Below are 17813 nucleotides of genomic sequence, written 5' to 3'. Positions count from 1 at the left end.
TAAATGGAAAGAATATTCAACTTTAATATAACAGTATATAGCACACACTCATTTCCGTTTACCAGTACTACAGAGGGCCTATTGCATCAAGATGAAATAATAAAATTAGAAATAATATTTGACTTATATATATATATATATATAGCGCATGATTCTTTCCATCTCTCTATAACTACATGAATATACTGTACATAATTCATGTTTATGTATTTTAAATTACATTTCAATTACAATACCGGTACAATACATTACATTCTACTCCATGAAAAATGAACAGAAACTCAATGTTGTTTTCTCTCTCTCTCTCATATATATGGCAGTTAATATTTTCCATTCATCAATGTGAAACCAATTGACATGACAGGATACAGCATGTACAAGATGGCTTAACATTTCTCAAGCAAAGATAAAATAATCACAAATTGATAATTTGTTCATACATGTACCTCGTGATCGTTAGGATCTTGAGCACTCAGGAGAGCAAGGGTGGGTTCCAGATCCACGACCTCATGGGGTAGCAGTCTAACGATGACCTTAGGTCCACGAGCCTGGAAACAAAGGTCATTATTAGGTCAATAATACATTCTTGGGAAGGGGTCATAGTTTTGCTATGAAAATGAATCATTGAATGATTCTGTGGAAATAAGGATTGATACACATACTAAGGATTGACAATACATATGTGATGAGTAAAGTCTTGTCTCATTGACACAGAAAATGCCTCACTTAAAAGAAAAAAGGGAAAACTCACAACAAGAGAGTCTCACATGGAAATAGAGGTAGTCATAGATAAATTAATACAGATAGTGGATGACATAATGCAGGCAAAGTGATGAACTACATATGTATTTTACTTTGTGACTTCCATGACGATTCTATGAAATCAAAGATAAAGTGTTTCAAAACAGACACCTCCCTCCTGTATCTTGAAGATATTTATTTTGTTACAGGATATTTTGAGTTGATACTACATCTAATTGGTCCTTTTAACCATTGGTCTTAAGTTTAAATAATAATGTCTGCATTAATAATAATAATATTCTGGGTTTATACAGCACTTAATACATCTACATGACCATAACCCTAGATTTATTTGTGTAGGACCAGAGGGTTGTTATGCCAGTTTCATACAGTCAAACTTGCCTATTATTACCCAAGGAAAACACAAAAATTACCACGAAAGACAGGTGGCACTTTAAGCCAGGTTCTTCAAAACACATTTCCTTCTAGAGGGAGGTACATGTATTATTGATGACCACTATAGACAGACGGCCTTTATAGAGAGGTGGCCACTAAGAAAGGTTTGACTGTAGTTTATTGATAGTAGGGTCTCCACAGTCTATTGATGTAGGGCCTCCACGGAAAACAGTATTCAACTAACTACTGATGGAGCCACCCTACTAAAACAAGACTTATAATAAATAAATAAATAAATAAATAATGATAGTTCACCTTCGTGAGAAGATAGAGGAACTTGAAGGCAAGATGGGAGAGCTTCCTGTCAAGGTTCATGTCTCTACCGATGGAGAGGAAGTCCAGGACCATCTCCTCCAGGTAAGGGTCCAGCAGATGAGGCTGCTCCTGGTACTCATCCACAATCACTGTAAGCAAGTAATCATATGTGATCATCAGGGTAATCAAATCTTTATAATCAATCTTTATAACAAGTTGCTTTTGAAAAAAGCAGAAAAACCTGACAAAGCAGATTAGGTGAAAGTTAAAAAGTAGAGTGTCTCTCTCCACTTAAACGCTGCACCATATTTGAGTTTCCAGTCTTATGGCAGCAATTTAACTTTATGAACAGCTCGGCATAAAAGATTGAGAGGTACTTTCTGCAAAGTTGTTCCTTACACTTTTTAAGTCCTTTACAAAGTTACATTTGAATTTTATATGCATGGTTTTGTTATTCTTATTCAAATATGAATTGAACGTAATGGTGATTTATATTTGATATTTTACAATAAAATACAAATTTTGGTGGTGACACTAGGCTAAGTGATAATATAGATATATTGACCGCTTTGAGAGACATAGATGTTTCTATATAGGCTCAAGGGGTCATACACTGTAGCAGGATGTAACGTCCCTCAGAACCGGTATAAAAACAGGTACAGGAAAGCAGTCCATATATCTTTTATATACCATTTTCACAATATAGTCTACAAAGAATTCTGGCCGTATTATCCTTTTCTTGATTAAAGATTGGTTAAAATATTACAGATAATCTGAGAAACTGTATGTTAATCTTCACTGGAAAGTTATTTGAATTTTACTGTATGGTATCCATGCTCGCATGTAAAACTTTTTACACGTAAACCAATTACCGTAAATCTCTGTGTATAAGGCGCACTTTTTTTCTGTCGGCAAAAATCAAAAGTCGGGGTGCGCCTTATACACAGGTACAGGATATTTTGAGTCCTCAAAATGCTCCGAAAAAAATAATGAAATTGCAGTTTTGCACACCTCTTAAATTAATCCACCTGAAAACTTAAGTATTTAATTTTTACCAATCATATTCCAGGGCGCGACAAACCCGCTTGCCCGACGTCCCGGGGCAACCAAATTGAACTCTACCATTCACCCGTCAACTTCTTACCCGTCGTCAAAATCCAGAAGCAAAAAAGCGATCGTTCCGATTTCGAAAAAACTTCACAGACAGCTAGCCAGCTCAGCTAGCTCAGCGCGCATGCAACAGTGACACTTCAAGCCATGAATGCCGCTCCGCCTCCACGCACGGCCGGCCGTGAGCTAGCTAGAGACAGCTAGCGCGATCGTACCAGCTGCGAGCTTATTCGCGCTCTCTCTCTCTAGCTCTGCAGGCCGCACCGACAGGCCTTTGCTATTCTCTGATTGCCGATTGGTTGAATCACGCCAAATATGACGTCATTATTCTAGGGAAATGAACACGTGCGAATCGGAATGGAATAAACAACAGGGATTTTCTAGTAAGTACAAAAAGTCAAATGTTTGATATTTATTCATGACTGTTAATGATTGTGAACATATTATTTAAAACTCGCTGCTCATATAAATCAGATGAATGTGAATCTGATTATTTATGGAGAATCAATAAAATGCGTTTTTTAAACCTTCAACCATCCTTTGTTGACCATTTTCTTTGACGGTTTTTGTGCTAAACGGTTAACCGTTAAAAGTATACGGGCGGTTTCGTTTAACCGTTTAATAATAATCTGAAAAAGTGAAAATACAGTATTTGTAATAGTGCTGTAGCTCAGAACCCCGCTGGTCTTCAGACTGTCGGGCTGAGCATTCCCAGCCCAGGACTATGGCACAAATTGGGTCATCCTGATAAACAGAGACCAGTAATAAACAACATAAAACATGTCTTATTATTCCTCATCTGAATTTGATATCATGATTAACCTTGCAAAGTTACTCTGTGAAGATAGCTGATCTGTGACGTGTTTATATATGCCTTTGCAATGCAATGTTTGCACATGTCAGGGAGAGAGCTCCCTGCATGTATCATTGCCATATGAAATTATGTGGAAGTGTGTATCACACACACCCAAGACACACCCTGCAATGAGCTGATCCAAGTTAGTGACCAATCAAGAAGGTTCTCTAGCTATGTGGGTGGAGTTTGATACCAGCATAAATTACAGGTTGGTGACCGCGCGTGCTTTCACCGTACCCAGTTCAGTGGGAGGTCAAGAAGCCACGCCCACATGTGTGCATGTGACAAGCATGAGCTCTCCATCTGTGTGTATGTACAGTGTATTTGGGCGCCGGAGGTTTGTGTGTACATGTGTGTGTGACTGAGAGAGCATGCATGGGCTAGCATGTCCCTGCATGTCCCTGCATGGACGAGGCAGGGACACGAGAGAGTAAAGAAGTAAAACAAGTGAGACTAGATAGAAAGGGTGGCTGTGTTAATCGGCTGAATTGAAGAATGATCAAAAACTTAAATTACTCACAATATCCAAGACTTTGTTTATTGATATTTCTAAAACTTCAATTATTATTGTTATCAATATTTTTGTATTTTATTTATATATGAACATTATTTTAGGGGGCGAGTCGGCAAGGGATGGATATTAATATTGAGAGAGAGAGAGAGAGAGAGAGAGACTCGGGGGAGAAGGGATGTGAGAGGAACTGACCATCGAATGTGTAAACATTTAGAAAGTTGTGAGCTGAGAGTGCAGTAATAAGAAAAGGTACAAGAGCGATGAACACATTGCAGAGAGAAGGGAATAAAGAGGGTGAGAAAAGAGAGAAGGGGGCTGGTTGTTTTATTGTTTACAAATTCATTCATGGGGATTACTGCTGCCAGAAAGCTGGCGCGCAGCGGCCAGGGTGTAACATTACACTGCGGTTTCTTTGATTATCTTTATCATCGGCTATTAGCACATTCCAATATGTATGCAAATAACGGTTAACCGGAGCGAGAAATGCTAAACGGTTTTGATGAATGCGGTCGGATAACCGTCGGTTAAACGGTTTGACTCAGGCCTAATATTAGGTTATTATTCAGTACAGTTACACTGTACATGTATGTGCATTAATTTGCTATCTAAAACACTAACTTATCATTACGAGATAATAAATGCTTTAACCTCGAGTCCTTTTTCGCTTTAAAGTTTTGGGCAAGTGGAAATATTGTTTGGGCAAGTAAATTGAAAACCCACTTGCCCGACAGGGCAAGTGGTGAAAAAAATTCTTGTAGCACCCTGCATATTCTAGCTCATCCTGAATCAATCCGAACTGCCGTTATAAATATGGGTTGCAAAGCACTTTGTCGCATAGGGTTGTTGTTGCCAGCACAGCTAGCTAGTTAATGGCCTCTACGGTAAAAAGCAGTATAACAAGCAGCAGGCCCCTTTCGATAAAAATGTACCCAGTTACTCCTCGATTATCACAATTTCCGTGGCATTTCTTGGACGACTATTGAATTCTTTGTCCAAGTTATGTATCTGATGATGGTAATTTTGAGCAGTTGTCTTTCCAATTGTGCTTTCATAGTTTTGAATGATTTCTTGTTACGATCACGTATAGCCTATTTGTTTGTGTTCGTTTGGGCATGCATTACAGCTAACGAAGTGCACTGCGCATTTTGTCTGACTAGTCTGAACTTGCCTTGCAACAGCTATCAGTATCGAAACTTGTTGTCATTGCCAAGTAATTTTCAGCTTTAAAAAAAAACATGCGGTGTTAAAAATAAGAGATAAATATTTATTTTGTCTTTAGAAAATGTTGAAACTAAAGATGACAGAATTATTTTTTTTAATTCCAGAATTTTTTTGTTTGTTTTTTGTTTTGTCTTCAAAGTAGGGGTGCGCCTTATACACAGTTGCACCTTATACACAGAGATTTACGGTAGGATCTCAGCAAAATTTAACTATGCCCTTCACCTGGGGCAACGGGCATATTTGTCATTACCTATTGCCTGTTACCTGGGCAACGTCCATAGTTTGTTTCTGTGCTGCTATACGGCTGCGAAGCATGGGCAGTTACAACAAAGTTGGCAAAAGAATTAGATGGTTGCTACACCAGACTTCTTAGGACAGCATTCAACGTGCACTGGAGTCAGCATATGACAAATAAGGAGCTGTACGGGAATCTACCAAAAGTATCAGAAAAGATCAGGGAAAGAAGGCTACGTTTTGCAGGCCACAGCTGTAAGAACATCAATGAACCAATATCTCAGCTTTTACTCTGGAAACCTAAACACAGGAAGAAGAAACCTGGAAGACCTCATCTTAACTATACAGACCTACTCAAGAAGGATACGGGACTTGAACTGTCAGAGGTAAAAGCAGCCATGCTAGACAGGAATGTGTGGAAGGCCATCACAGCTCAGGCAGTTGACCCGACTTAAGCAAGTAAGCTAAGCAAGTAAGTAAGCAAGCAAGAAATCTATATCTATACGCCAAATTCAAAAGTAACTCACTAACAGACACCGAGGGGCAAATAAGTTTTGTATAACTTTATGCCTACTTCCAAGGTATGACTCCAAGGTATATCGCGATACCTCGAAGAAGGTTAGAAAAAGGATGGTATTGTCTGGAAACAATGCCTTAAATTAGACCACATGAGCTTTAATGTTGACCTTGGACAAGTTTGTCTGCATCCAAAAGGTATTTTGATCATTTATTTGAGTATCTTTTTTAGTCATTTTACATTTTCCAAATTTTAAGATGTTCTGGAAAGTGGAATTTTGACTCAAGTAGGTCTAGAGCTAGACCGAAAGCTTCAGTCTCTATACCGTCGGTTGTTCCACTGAGACTACGTCTGGCTCCACTAGACCTCTGGTTATAGAGACTGAACGATCGCCTATGCCAGCCTATGTTGAAGATATCACGGCTAGATTTTAGCCGTTAGGACCCTCCCACAAACATGAACAAACTTGCCACGGCCGTATTGTTATGCCCCCAAAATCCCCCAAAATGTCATTTTACCTCGTGCATATCCAATTTTACATTAGGCCTAGGCTATAATACATCGGTTCCACTTACTAACTTGATTGAAATAATCCGTTTAATGGTCCCTTTTAAGGAAATTATGGGTCAAAATCGACATCCATGTTGAAAATCTTGCAAGCCGTGTTAAACTCTCGCTGCCGTCAATCTCATCCCTTCTAGTCTACGCCGAAGGCAAAAATGATTATGAAGGAAAAACTGTGATAACGCCATTACGAACGTGTAGATGGCGCACAGTTTTTCCTTCATAATCATTTTGCCTTCGGCGTAGACTAGAAGGGATGAGATTGACGGCAGCGATTGTTTAACACGGCTTGCAAGATTTTCAACATGGATGTCGATTTTGACCCATAATTTCCTTAAAAGGGACCATTAAACGGATTATTTCAATCAAGTTAGTAAGTGGAACCGATGTATTATAGCCTAGGCCTAATGTAAAATTGGATATGCACGAGGTAAAATGACATTTTGGGGGATTTTGGGGGGCATAACAATACGGCCGTGGCAAGTTTGTTCATGTTTGTGGGAGGGGCCTAACGGCTAAAATCTAGCCGCGATATCTTCAACATAGGCTGGCATAGGCGATCGATCTGTCTCTATAACCGGAGGTCTAGTGGAGCCAGACGTAGTCTCAGTGGAACAACCGACGGTATAGAGACTGAAGCTTTCGGTCTAGTCTAGAGCTAACGTTAGACTTAGAGTAGACTAGATCTAGAGGATCTAGGGCAGATTCTTAAGAATTACCAAAAATTCTTGTCACAGGAAATGTTAGGTACATTGCATTTTTTACCATGGCAGTGGGCTCCCTTTCGAAGTTTCATGACATTATTTAGCCAGCTTGAACCCCGCACCGGCGCACCTCCCCCCCCCCCCCCCCCCCCAGCCTCTCCTCTACTAGGGAGGCCAATGCCCAAATCTAACTTTTTAATTACGAATTTGTTTAAAATAAAACAAAGATTAAAAGAAAGCATTTACTTTCACTAAGAAAACTCACCCATCTGCCGACTCCAGAAGTTCCATAAAATAGGAGATATCCAGCTTTTAAGCACTCCCTTCCTTCTACGCTTGGCCGTACGCAAGAGCCTTGAAACAATCAATTTCATGGTCCCAAAAATTACGTCGAGAATTAGACAGGCCCGAGGGAATGGGCGTGTCATCATGGTCATTGCCCGGACAACAAGTTCAAAACTTCGCGCGAAAGTACATTCATCATCACCGGCTAGCCTTGAATTAGTCGCACACACCGACACAGTACTACAGGCCGTCCAGGTACGGTAATTGCATGCAAGCCGCAATCGAGCCATGCTAGCCATGCCATAATGAGAGAAAGCTCGAAAACCACTCATTGTAAATTAAGAAAATGATTGAAATAAATAAATAGGCCTACCTTAGTTTTGATATGTATTCCAATTATTTCCTCATGAGTAAAGATCAATCTGACACTGCAAAATCCAACAGTTGCAGCGAACACAATACGATCGATAAATCCAACAGTTGCAGCGAACACAATACGGAATCAAACATAGTCAATAGGACTGCACGCATTGATAGACGTGTACTGACGGAGATATTTCTCTCCCTCTCTCTCTCTCTCTCTCTCTCACTAGCCATGATGATATCATACACTAAAACACACACGTTCAAATCATGGCATTCATTACACTTCTCAATTGGAGTATAGACTGCTCACGTAGACTTTTTTTTTTACTGAAATGTCTTTTTTTACACTTCTCATACATTACTGCACGACACTGGTGTCTAGTGCTGAGAAAAAGGTACTATGTGTGAGACTACGTCAAATTTGTTTTGCGCGCGATGAGACCGGACCTCATACATATTCATATTATGATGTCGCAAGACTTCTATTTTGGGCTGGAACAATGACGTCTTTGTCCACAGTTTTGCTCCCCAATTTGAGATAGCTCTAGCTATGGGGCTCAAACCAACGCAAGATTGACAAAAACATCGTACTCTATCTACCTTTGATTGTGCAGTTTGTAAAATCTGCAATTAAAAAGATATAATCCTTTTTCTTTATATTTTCTAGTTGTTAAAAGTGACATTTGTGCACAACTGATATGTTAATCTCTATCAAAAGTTCTTTGATATTAAATTGATTCCATATTTTTAGGCGCTACCTTCAGTCATTGAGAAGGATTTTAGTGAGCTAACCTCATCGCCCTCTAGGACCCGTCTAGTTTCTCTTGTGCGTCCGTTATTTTCGTCTGCTAGCGCAATTATTGGATCAAAATACATCAAAATCTGCAAGATCGTCAACAAATGGTGAAAGACCATTACGGCATTACAGATCCGTGATTATAGGTATGTTTTGGAGTGTGTAATTGTGTATTAGTTATACATTTTATTCCATAGATATTTGTTTTCTTTTTTTTCCCCTTTTTTTTTCTTCTGGTAATTTTCTGACTTGGACGACGAGCGCACAAATCGTAGGCGTAGAAGCCTTACGCCCGGGCATTGGCCTCCCTACCTCTACCCCCTCCTCTGGCTCTGGCTCTACTACGGTAACCCAGGATTACAGTACGCTCCCACATACTGAATTCCGTGTTGGTTCACATAAGCTTATATTTTCCTTTTGAAAAGACTTACCAGTAAACTGCTCCAGAGCTAACTCTACACCAATCTGATCATTGTATATGTTGGGAAGGCTCTGAAACAAGTTTTTCACTGTTTTAAATTCAGTAAATTCTTCTTTAATGTGGCCCTTTTGGGCCAACTCCATCTCTGTCTCATCTTCAACAGTCATCCCTGCGGTCGCCATTTCTCGGTTATAAAAAGTAAACGCCGCGCGCGCGCTTTCTTGAAAGGGGGGCTCGCTGTACGCCCGAGCTAGCTGAGGGCTAGCTGAAAAAGCCTGAAGCTAGCTAGTAGTTAGCTGGATAGGTGAAGTTCAAGACGACGAATGCGAACTGAGCTGTGCCTGTTACTGTGCTGTGGCGCTGATGATCTGATGCATTATTCTTCATCTGGTAATATGTCAACTTTGATGAGATGTTTTACAATTATGAATTTATGATTTTTACACTGGTCAGCAGAGCTCATAATTTCATTAAATGACGTAAGTCATGTCGGGATCAAGTCTATAGGCCTAATCTAACTCTAACTTGGTGAAACTAACTTGTTTTCAATTTGTTTGGGTTGCATTGGCTGTTTGACATGAGTCATGACATAGACCTACATGTTTGGCTTTAGGAACTTTGAAATTCACTGTCAGGTAATCAGTAATTGGAGTTGTATGGGTCTATAACTATACTTCAAAAGTCTGATTTTGACCTCCTGTAATCATGGTGATATCAAATTGTACTGTATTGTAAGACTGATTTAAAACAATGAACAGGTTTTTTTTTTTAGAGAGAGAGCTTGTCTAAGTTTTGTTGAACGCTTGTTTTTTATTAAAGATGTTCAGGATTTGGAGGGGTTGCCTTAATTTTGTGACAGAAATGGGCTGTATCGTGGTGTTGGAAATGAATCATTTGCCTGCACACACCTAATTGTGTGTAGAGTCTAGCTATGGACTATAATGTGTGTGACAAAATGAAGAGCTGAAGCCTGAAGTACTGTACATGACTTGGATGGAGTGAATGGTGGTTTCCTATTTCACGAAAGCCCAGAAACAATTAAACTACCGTAGTTCATGTTAAAGTATTATAACAGATGTTAAATTCTGTTTACACATGGAGTGTGTGTGGTGCATGTAGTTCAATCATGATTTCCTTGATGTTTTCTTTAACTTTTTAGCAAAATTGCAAAGTCAAAAGAGAATCCAATATGACCCAAGCTTCTTGAGAATTAATTCTACCAAAATGGCTGCCATCAGTTTGAGATCCCAATCTCTATCCCTGTATAAAAGCTTACTGAGAACAGCTCTGAAATGGGAGGCCAGCTCTGGAGTACTCGGTGACACCAAATCCGAGAGGGAATACATCAAGACTGAAACTAAAGAACTCTTCAGGAAAAATAAACAAGTATGGGATTACAAACAAATTATGTCTCTGCTTTTAATGGTTACTAGTTGAGGGCTTTTTGTCAGGGAGCAGGGAGGGGGTAACTGGTACATATAGTTAAACGTACAGTTAATGCAATTGCCCTTTCCCCTCCCTTTACGATCTATTGATGCTCCAAATTGTCTAGCCACATTTGATCACAATCAGGTCTTTTACAAATTCTAGAAGCTGAAACTCATTACCAGTAGACCCTAAATTTACAGTGTACTCACATAAATTTTTCTTTTGATGAATTAATTCCTGATCATGTATAAACCTCATTGCACCAGGTGGCAGTGTATACTTATCATATTTTATAGACTTATTTAGCTCTCCCCTCCCCGATAAGCCCATAACTAATCCAGTGAAGATTGAGCAGAAGATTACTCAAACATTTTCAAATGAGTCAACACTTATTCATTAAAAAAATAAATTAGCATGAATTGTATAATATTTAATTTGGCCAACAAAATCTACATCACATGTAATTGATATATAAGTAGTAATGTTGTTTGTTATTCTTTTTGTTTTGATTAACAGCTGACAGATGTTGAGGAGATCAAACTTTGCATTCAAGAAGGAGAGTCCAGACTAACCATGGGTAGGTGCAGCTAGCTTGAGAGAATAAGTGTTTCAAACCTTCCTCCAGCCTTTTTTGTTTCCTTTACAATTGTCAAACTCTAAAGTATCTTTGTCTTTGTGTATATCTCTAGGTTTGTTTATCTCACTATCTGATTTCCCCTCTCTCTCTCTTCCTCCCCCCCCCCCCCCCCTCTCTCTCTCTCTCTCTCTCCAGCTCCCACTTTCTTCCAAGTCCCATATCTCAATAGTTGTCTGCTTCTCAATCATATAAACTTTCATATAAAACTTGTCATATAAAACTGTATTGTTGTTACCAATATCTATTTTCAGACTCACTTACATACTCTTAAGAATCAACATGCAAATTTATCTTGCTGCTTTTCCTTTTGAATGACAGATTCACTTGACTATTCATTTTTTTTCTTCAAATTTCTTTTCATTCATCTTTCTCCTAGCTTTGCATTACAGGACACCATACCCCAGGCCTGTGAACATTCCTTATGGTGGACTGCCTCCCTCTATGAGCAAAGACAAGAAAGCCCAAGTTAGACTACGGAAGCAGGCTAAGCCCGTCTACATGAAATCACATGATGAATACTGATCAAATTATTGAAGGACGCGATGAAAATGGACGAGAAATTAGGATTTATGTACATGCCTGAAGAAATGGAATTGTATGTATGAAGTCTTTGATTATTTTGTCCATGAGGTGTGCGAAGCCTGGAGATTTCACACTGGGGAAACTGCTCTGTGTTCTGTCAAGTTGAAATTTCTGCAAAGCATACAGGAAGTATTGATTGCTCTACCATGCACATGACATTATCCTGCGGATGTGAATATTTCCTCCATTCTAGATCGACTTTAACTTGTTAAATACCGAACCTCGGATAGCTATGAAAAGTGTTTGTGGTACCAACTTAAACCATACTCAGTGGGTTAAGATCTTTAGACCTTCCCCTTTCAAAAAGAGTGCTTTATTGCTTTGACTTTATCATTATGCTAAACTGCAAGTCAGCTTATACAATTTATAATGTACGATGAGAGGTGTACAAATTTATTGAAAATTGTGTGCACTCTGCATCACTGCATGTATGAAAAGAGCGTTATCATTTTGTTGTATTGATTATGTCATTGGGAATCAAGATATCTTTACCATATGATATGAAGGAAATCAATTGTGTGCTACAAATGTTCAAATTCTGCACTGTGTATAAAAAGGATTTCAAATAGTAATAATGACTCTTGAACAATACTAAAATAATAAGATATATTATGTCCAACACACCTAATTCATTTCTTGGTGCCATGGTGCTGTTGTCATTTGACTTAATTATTAAGCACAGTATTGCCCTTGTGTCCAATAGAGAGCTAGGACAGCAGTAAATCCTACAATAAACTATTGAAGATCATATCTTACAATTACAGATGAATCTGTAATATGGATTTACTCTGAGCATGAAGAAAAATCTTGCAGGTTTGGGATCCTTGTGCAGTTGTGCTTTCAGCAGTAGGCAACTGCCTTTTGTATTGCACTTCTTTCCTTTCTACCTTGATATGGTATTCCCCAATGTTATTTCTAGCTTTTTGGGTAGAGGATGGTGTCTACAGATCTTTTCATGTTTGTAAAATTATATTTCATGAATTATGAATGGATTGAATGAAAAAGCAGCAATTCTCTATAAGTTTCCCACCCATCTGAGGATTATGCAATATAAGAGGGAATTAATTTTTCAGAAACATGTTGGATGATTTGAACTGTATCAAAATCTCAAATTGGGAATTATCTTATGTTATAACATTGCTTGGTAATGCCTCTGAAAAAAACTTACATGTTATAATTATTATTAAAAGAAGATAACAATTTCAAATGATTATTTCGACATTAGTTTTTGCCTGCCTTGTAAATTGTTGAAATTGGTGTGATGAATACCGAGTCTCTTGTAGTTTCATAAACTGGAAAAAAGTGTTTTTTAACATTTTTTTTTTTATGTGACATATCATACCACACATATCATCTGTTTGAGCCAAAAGGGCAATAACTCATATACTTTAACACAGAGTAAACGTCCTTCTGGCTCCAAATAGATGATACCATAAATATCTCGGATAAATGTGTTAGACGTGCTGTTGAATGTGTGCAGTTGTGATGTTTGTTGGCTTCCTGGAGAGCTCAGATATACGCTCCACCAACAATTTCTCTTGGCTCTACTTCCTCTAAGGTTAGGGTTCGTGTTGTAATTGGGAATTTAGGTTAGGTTTAAAGTTAGGATTTGGTCTACGGTTAAAGTCTAAATAAAATTTTGAATGCAGAGCACTTGTTGTAGAGGATCATGTGTTGTAAAACCTGCCAGTATATAGGTTAATTGTGTGTTCACTCATCTCTTTCCCTGTATTTGAAGTTGAACAGTATTACATGTAGGTACCCGTTTTTCTCCATTCCCTCTCATAAGTATTGTGTTAAACTTGAGAAATAGTTTGAAGACACGGCCAATAAAGGGATTTCTGTTTTATCTCTTCTTCTTGTTCTGTCAATAGAAATATAGGGAAATCCTGAGAATTAGATTATTCTTTGGGCCAAAATATGGAATAAGATCCTTGTTCTGAACCGCCAAAATTGTATATAAAAATAGCACGAAACTGCAAGAGAAAGATTGAGTGGGGTCTTCAAAAGACCGGTTTACTAACATGTTCAAATTTATGGATTACTGGATATTATACAAGCTATTCCATCAACCTGTTAATGAATGAATGAATCCAGTCTACATACATTGCATGTTGCCATATTGGGCAAACCTCGGGCAAGTTTTCAGGTTGTCAAAAACAACCTTTGTTTAAAAAGTATGCATAGAAATAGAATATGTTAGTAGACTGGTCTATTGAGAGACAAAATATATGTACATGTGAATTAAAGGCCTAGCGCACATTACAAGATGCGACTAGCGCCAGGCGCGGATCCACGGATCGATTCTACCGGCCCACCCCCCCCCCCCTTAGCCTCCCAACCGGTAAACAAATAGGGTAGTAATGTGAATTTTACTTTCGATTTTGTTTTAAAGCAGCTGTTCTGACCCCCCCCCCAACAAAAAAAATGATAATAATAATAATAATAACACCCCCCCCACCCCCAAAAGATCCCATCTCAAGATTTCTCCCCCCCCCCCCCCTCTTGCACAAGATCATTAAAAGGGAATAAGCAAAAAATAATGATTGTGATTCAAATTGATGCAAATATTTGCTTGAATAAGCACTGCTATTCACCAGATTCTTCTTTGTAAAAACAACTTTTACAAATCTCAGCCATGCTTACTGAGTTGAGACGTTCCATTCAATTTAAAATACTCATTAAAGACCTTGACCGGAGCGTACACAACCATACATCCACAGACGGCTAATGAAACACAAAATACAAATACAAGAAAGAAAAAATTAAATACCCTTTCATTACTGAGAAAAATGAAAATTACAGTACAACTGCCGCCCCCTCCCAAATTCGCCTCGGTCAAGAGCCCCCGCGCCGCACGGACTTGGGTGACGTCATTCCGTGTAGACTCGAATTGTTTGCTATAATTCTTCGCCGCGCGATGTTCGAGATCTACATTGATTTTGCGTACCGTGAATCCTTTCTGCTTTTTATCGATTGAAGTTTGAGAAGTCTTTCTAAAGAGAATGGCTACCCCAGTCGTCAGGGCAGATGCACAAGATGATTTAGTTATAGAATTTGAGTGTGAGGAGGATGGCAGTTGCGGGGAAAGCGGTGAAAATGACAGTGTCAGTGGTAGTAGTGACAGTCCGGACAGTGGCAGCAGCAGTGATACCGACAGCGATGCAAGTGATGCAGACGCCGGAGAACACGGCCGTATCGTCGAGTGGGAATATGAGCCTTTACCTCGTGGTGAACCTGGGCAAAATGTTGGCGATGCTGGAAGGGCCAACAACGCAAATCGGCTTCATGAAAATGTCGAGGATTGGAAATTAAGACTTATAAGCTTATTGAATTTGTTGTGCATTCTAAATATTTATTCCCCCCCAAAATTGAAATCAAATACCGTAGATCTCTAGACTCGGTCATAAATGGCATGTCTAACATTCTAAAGTTAATGTTAGAATGATTCTCTAGATCTATGTCTGCGCACCTAAAATTCGACCTCGATTTCATTACACAGTAAGATATTATTTTTAGAATCATCATTGTTATTCCGTTCTTCATATTCTAATGATTACTGAAACAAAAAAACTCGACAAATTATTCACAAGAACAATTTTTTTTAACGAATTTCAGACGGGCTCGTCATTTTGTGTAGCAAAACTGAAAAGTGCCCATGTCTGCGCACTCACTATTTTGCACGCAATTCAATCAAGCACAGTGAAGTTTCATACCAGGGACAACCCCTTGTTCAGACTTTTCTTTTTTGACAATGATTGAAATTTTCAGGGTGGCAAATGAAACTTGCTAAAACTCATTTTTAATCTTCCCAATTATTTTCACAAATTTTGGTATCTAAATGAATTGTTGAGGTTAAGATTGAAAATTGGTGTCAGTTTGATGTTTTGTTCTATAAATATCGCGCATTTACGTGGGTGCGCAGACATAGGCACTGCCTTGGGCACTCTTACCATACTACGACTACGAGAACGATGTCATTTTTATATTTATCAGGAAGCTGTAATAAAATATTTATAAAATTATAGTAGGTGTATTGATTTTTGTTTGAATCTTTCTGTATTTCAAGGTGTACATGTGGAAGATGTCGTGTGCCTCCATCTTTCAATGAAGGTGATTGTGTCTGTTGTCAGGAAATTGCAGAGGTCAAGGCAGAGGCTGATCGACAGGGTTCAAGTTGTCTGGTGGATTCTGAGGAGTTTGAGCCGGCCATCCTAAATGCGACAACATTGTACATCGGATGGATGGAGTACACAGATAGGTGGCGCCGAGCAGCCAAAGCATTTGGGGACAGGAACAATGAGTAAGTTATGTTTCTCCTTTTCATCATTTTGGCAAGGGCAAAAAAATAAATGGATTGATTTTGAAAGTTTATTGGGTGAAACTTTTCAAAACGAATTGAGTCACCGCAAGATGAATTACTAGTTTTGACCAAAATTCTTGCCTGGTGACCACTGGTGTACTAGCTGCCTTATCTGCAGGTGCTTCGGGGCACTTTTTCAGGAAATGTATACAAATAGGCAAGAATGACCACCGATTTGTGAGTTTAAGCATGTTACCCCCCCCCCCCCCCCCCCAATAATCTGTAGTTATGAAACACAAACTTTATATGCGATTTTGAATGTTGCCCCCCACCGCCCGACAAACAATGACTAACCCTTGGTCATTTTAGTTTTTTTTAATCATTTTTATTTTCCTGAATTAATTAATAAAGAATTAATATTTTGACATCAAATCATCTATCCTAAGAAAAATAATGAAATTTTTTTATTGCTTTTTATTTTACAGAAAATACAGGTATGTGGCCTACAGGAAAGTCGTGAGATGGTGTTGGGGCTGGCTCGGGAAGGACATCAGGGTGCAACTGCCAGCATGTGTCCATGCCTCAATAATGGAAGCGTATCCTGATGGACGTGGTCAGTACAAAGGGACCATCCTGCGTCGGTTGAGATGAGGATGTAACATCAACTATTGTCTTGCAAACTTTGAATGACTGTCATCTTCTATGTGATTGTCAGCCATCTTCTGTACGTTATTTGTGATCATCGGCTTTCATCTTCATATTCATCACAAATACTATTGTTTGAACTTCTCATGATGGTATGGTTGCTATGAACTTTGATCTCGACATTTGATTCTAATTTCCAAGAGCTGATATTCGAACTTTTGCAAAACTGTGATCAAGCAACGATTTCTTATGAGGAAGAATGTTGAAATCTATATAAACAAGCAACAAAAAAAAAACAAAAAAAAAACACATGCCTTGTTCCTTCTCTTTTGTTATACACCCTGCAATGTAATTTGTTTTAATAATTTGAGCATTTCATATACAGTCAACCTGCCGAGTCAGAAAAGGGGAGAGAAAGAGAAAATGAAATTGAAAGAGAAAACGAAATTGAGAGAAAGAGAAATAACAGCATGGACACAACAAAGATAGACAGAGGAATAATGAGAGTAAGAGAAGGGAATTGCGGTTGACGAAATTTCAAGTGTGATAAATGGTAAGCATCGTAATAAATCCAGGAAATCCTTTATTTTGCATCAAATCTATCCTCCCAAAAAGGATAAACCTTAACCCTATCTCCCACTCTGTCCCTCTTCCTCTCTCTTTCTCCTCTTCCACCCTCCACATTCCCATCTCTCTATCCCACTTCCTCTCTCTGTTTCCTCTTCCATATTTCCATCTCTCACTCTGTCCCTCCTCTCTTTCTCCTCCTCCACATTCCTATCTCTCACTCTGTCCCTCCTTCTCCTCTTCCACCCTCCACATTCCTATCTCTCACTCTGTCCCTCCTTCTCCTCTTCCACCCTCCACATTCCTATCTCTCACTCTGTCCCTCCTTCTCCTCTTCCACCCTCCACATTCCCATCTCTCACTCTGTCCCTCCTTCTCCTCTTCCTCCACATTCCCATCTCTCACTCTCTCCCTCTGCCTCTCTTTTCCTCCTCCACCCTCCACATTCCCATCTCTCACTCTTTCACAATCTCTCTTTCTCCTCTTCCATCCATCACATTCACATCTCTCACTCTATCCCTATTGGTATCTATCTTTATCCCTCTTCTTCCTTCACATTCTCTATCTCACTCTCATTTTCACAGCAATTTCCATCTTTAAATTATGAAGCT

The 17813-nt window shown here is 38.9% G+C and overlaps 3 protein-coding genes across 4 annotated transcripts in view; 2 read left to right on the top strand and 1 right to left on the bottom strand.

Moving 5' to 3' along the window:
* LOC764474 (tubulin-specific chaperone D) overlaps positions 1–9253 on the bottom strand; it is a 46460-nt gene extending 37207 nt beyond the window's left edge. The window contains exons 1-3 of the mRNA XM_030984569.1: positions 9051–9253; positions 1453–1601; positions 447–548 (exon numbers count right to left, since the gene is read on the bottom strand). Of these exons, the coding sequence (XP_030840429.1) occupies positions 447–548; positions 1453–1601; positions 9051–9222 (423 nt within the window). The 5' untranslated portion in view covers positions 9223–9253. The remainder of the gene's footprint in view (positions 1–446; positions 549–1452; positions 1602–9050) is intronic.
* A 75-nt stretch (positions 9254–9328) lies between these two features.
* LOC588836 (LYR motif-containing protein 1) lies at positions 9329–13340 on the top strand. Of its 2 annotated transcripts, none has more exons than XM_788500.4 (4): positions 9329–9430; positions 10200–10426; positions 10985–11045; positions 11482–13340. In XM_788500.4, exons 1-4 carry the CDS (start codon positions 9364–9366, stop codon positions 11625–11627), a joined length of 501 nt encoding a protein of 166 aa, XP_793593.4. In that variant the 5' UTR covers positions 9329–9363; the 3' UTR covers positions 11628–13340. The 2 variants fall into 2 exon arrangements, with proteins under 2 accessions (XP_793593.4, XP_030840428.1); XM_030984568.1 differs by lacking the exon at positions 9329–9430 and adding an exon at positions 9496–9519.
* Positions 13341–14385: 1045 nt separating this feature from the next.
* Positions 14386–16933, top strand: LOC115923584. Its single transcript, XM_030984567.1, has 3 exons — positions 14386–14994; positions 15757–15990; positions 16476–16933. Exons 1-3 carry the CDS (start codon positions 14693–14695, stop codon positions 16639–16641), a joined length of 702 nt encoding a protein of 233 aa, XP_030840427.1. The 5' UTR covers positions 14386–14692; the 3' UTR covers positions 16642–16933.
* The last annotated feature ends 880 nt before the right edge of the window (positions 16934–17813 follow it).

Source organism: Strongylocentrotus purpuratus, unplaced genomic scaffold (assembly GCF_000002235.5).
Source record: "Strongylocentrotus purpuratus isolate Spur 01 unplaced genomic scaffold, Spur_5.0 spur5_scaffold_14, whole genome shotgun sequence".
Lineage (NCBI taxonomy): Eukaryota > Metazoa > Echinodermata > Echinoidea > Camarodonta > Strongylocentrotidae > Strongylocentrotus > Strongylocentrotus purpuratus.
Note: the sequence above shows the minus strand (reverse complement) of the source record. Positions and strands in the feature narration are given on the sequence as shown.

What these genes read in the sequence shown, in the direction of transcription:
- LOC588836 (XM_788500.4), top strand. Translation starts at nt 9,364, where the DNA reads ATGCGAACTGAGCTGTGCCTGTTACTGTGCTGTGGCGCTGATGATCTG. An exon ending in GATGCATTATTCTTCATCTG is followed by an intron (nt 9,431 to 10,199) that starts GTAATATGTCAA and finishes TTAACTTTTTAG; the next exon opens with CAAAATTGCAAAGTCAAAAG. An exon ending in TCTTCAGGAAAAATAAACAA is followed by an intron (nt 10,427 to 10,984) that starts GTATGGGATTAC and finishes TTTGATTAACAG; the next exon opens with CTGACAGATGTTGAGGAGAT.
- LOC115923584 (XM_030984567.1), top strand. Translation starts at nt 14,693, where the DNA reads ATGGCTACCCCAGTCGTCAGGGCAGATGCACAAGATGATTTAGTTATA. An exon ending in CATGAAAATGTCGAGGATTG is followed by an intron (nt 14,995 to 15,756) that starts GAAATTAAGACT and finishes CTGTATTTCAAG; the next exon opens with GTGTACATGTGGAAGATGTC. An exon ending in TTTGGGGACAGGAACAATGA is followed by an intron (nt 15,991 to 16,475) that starts GTAAGTTATGTT and finishes TTTATTTTACAG; the next exon opens with AAAATACAGGTATGTGGCCT.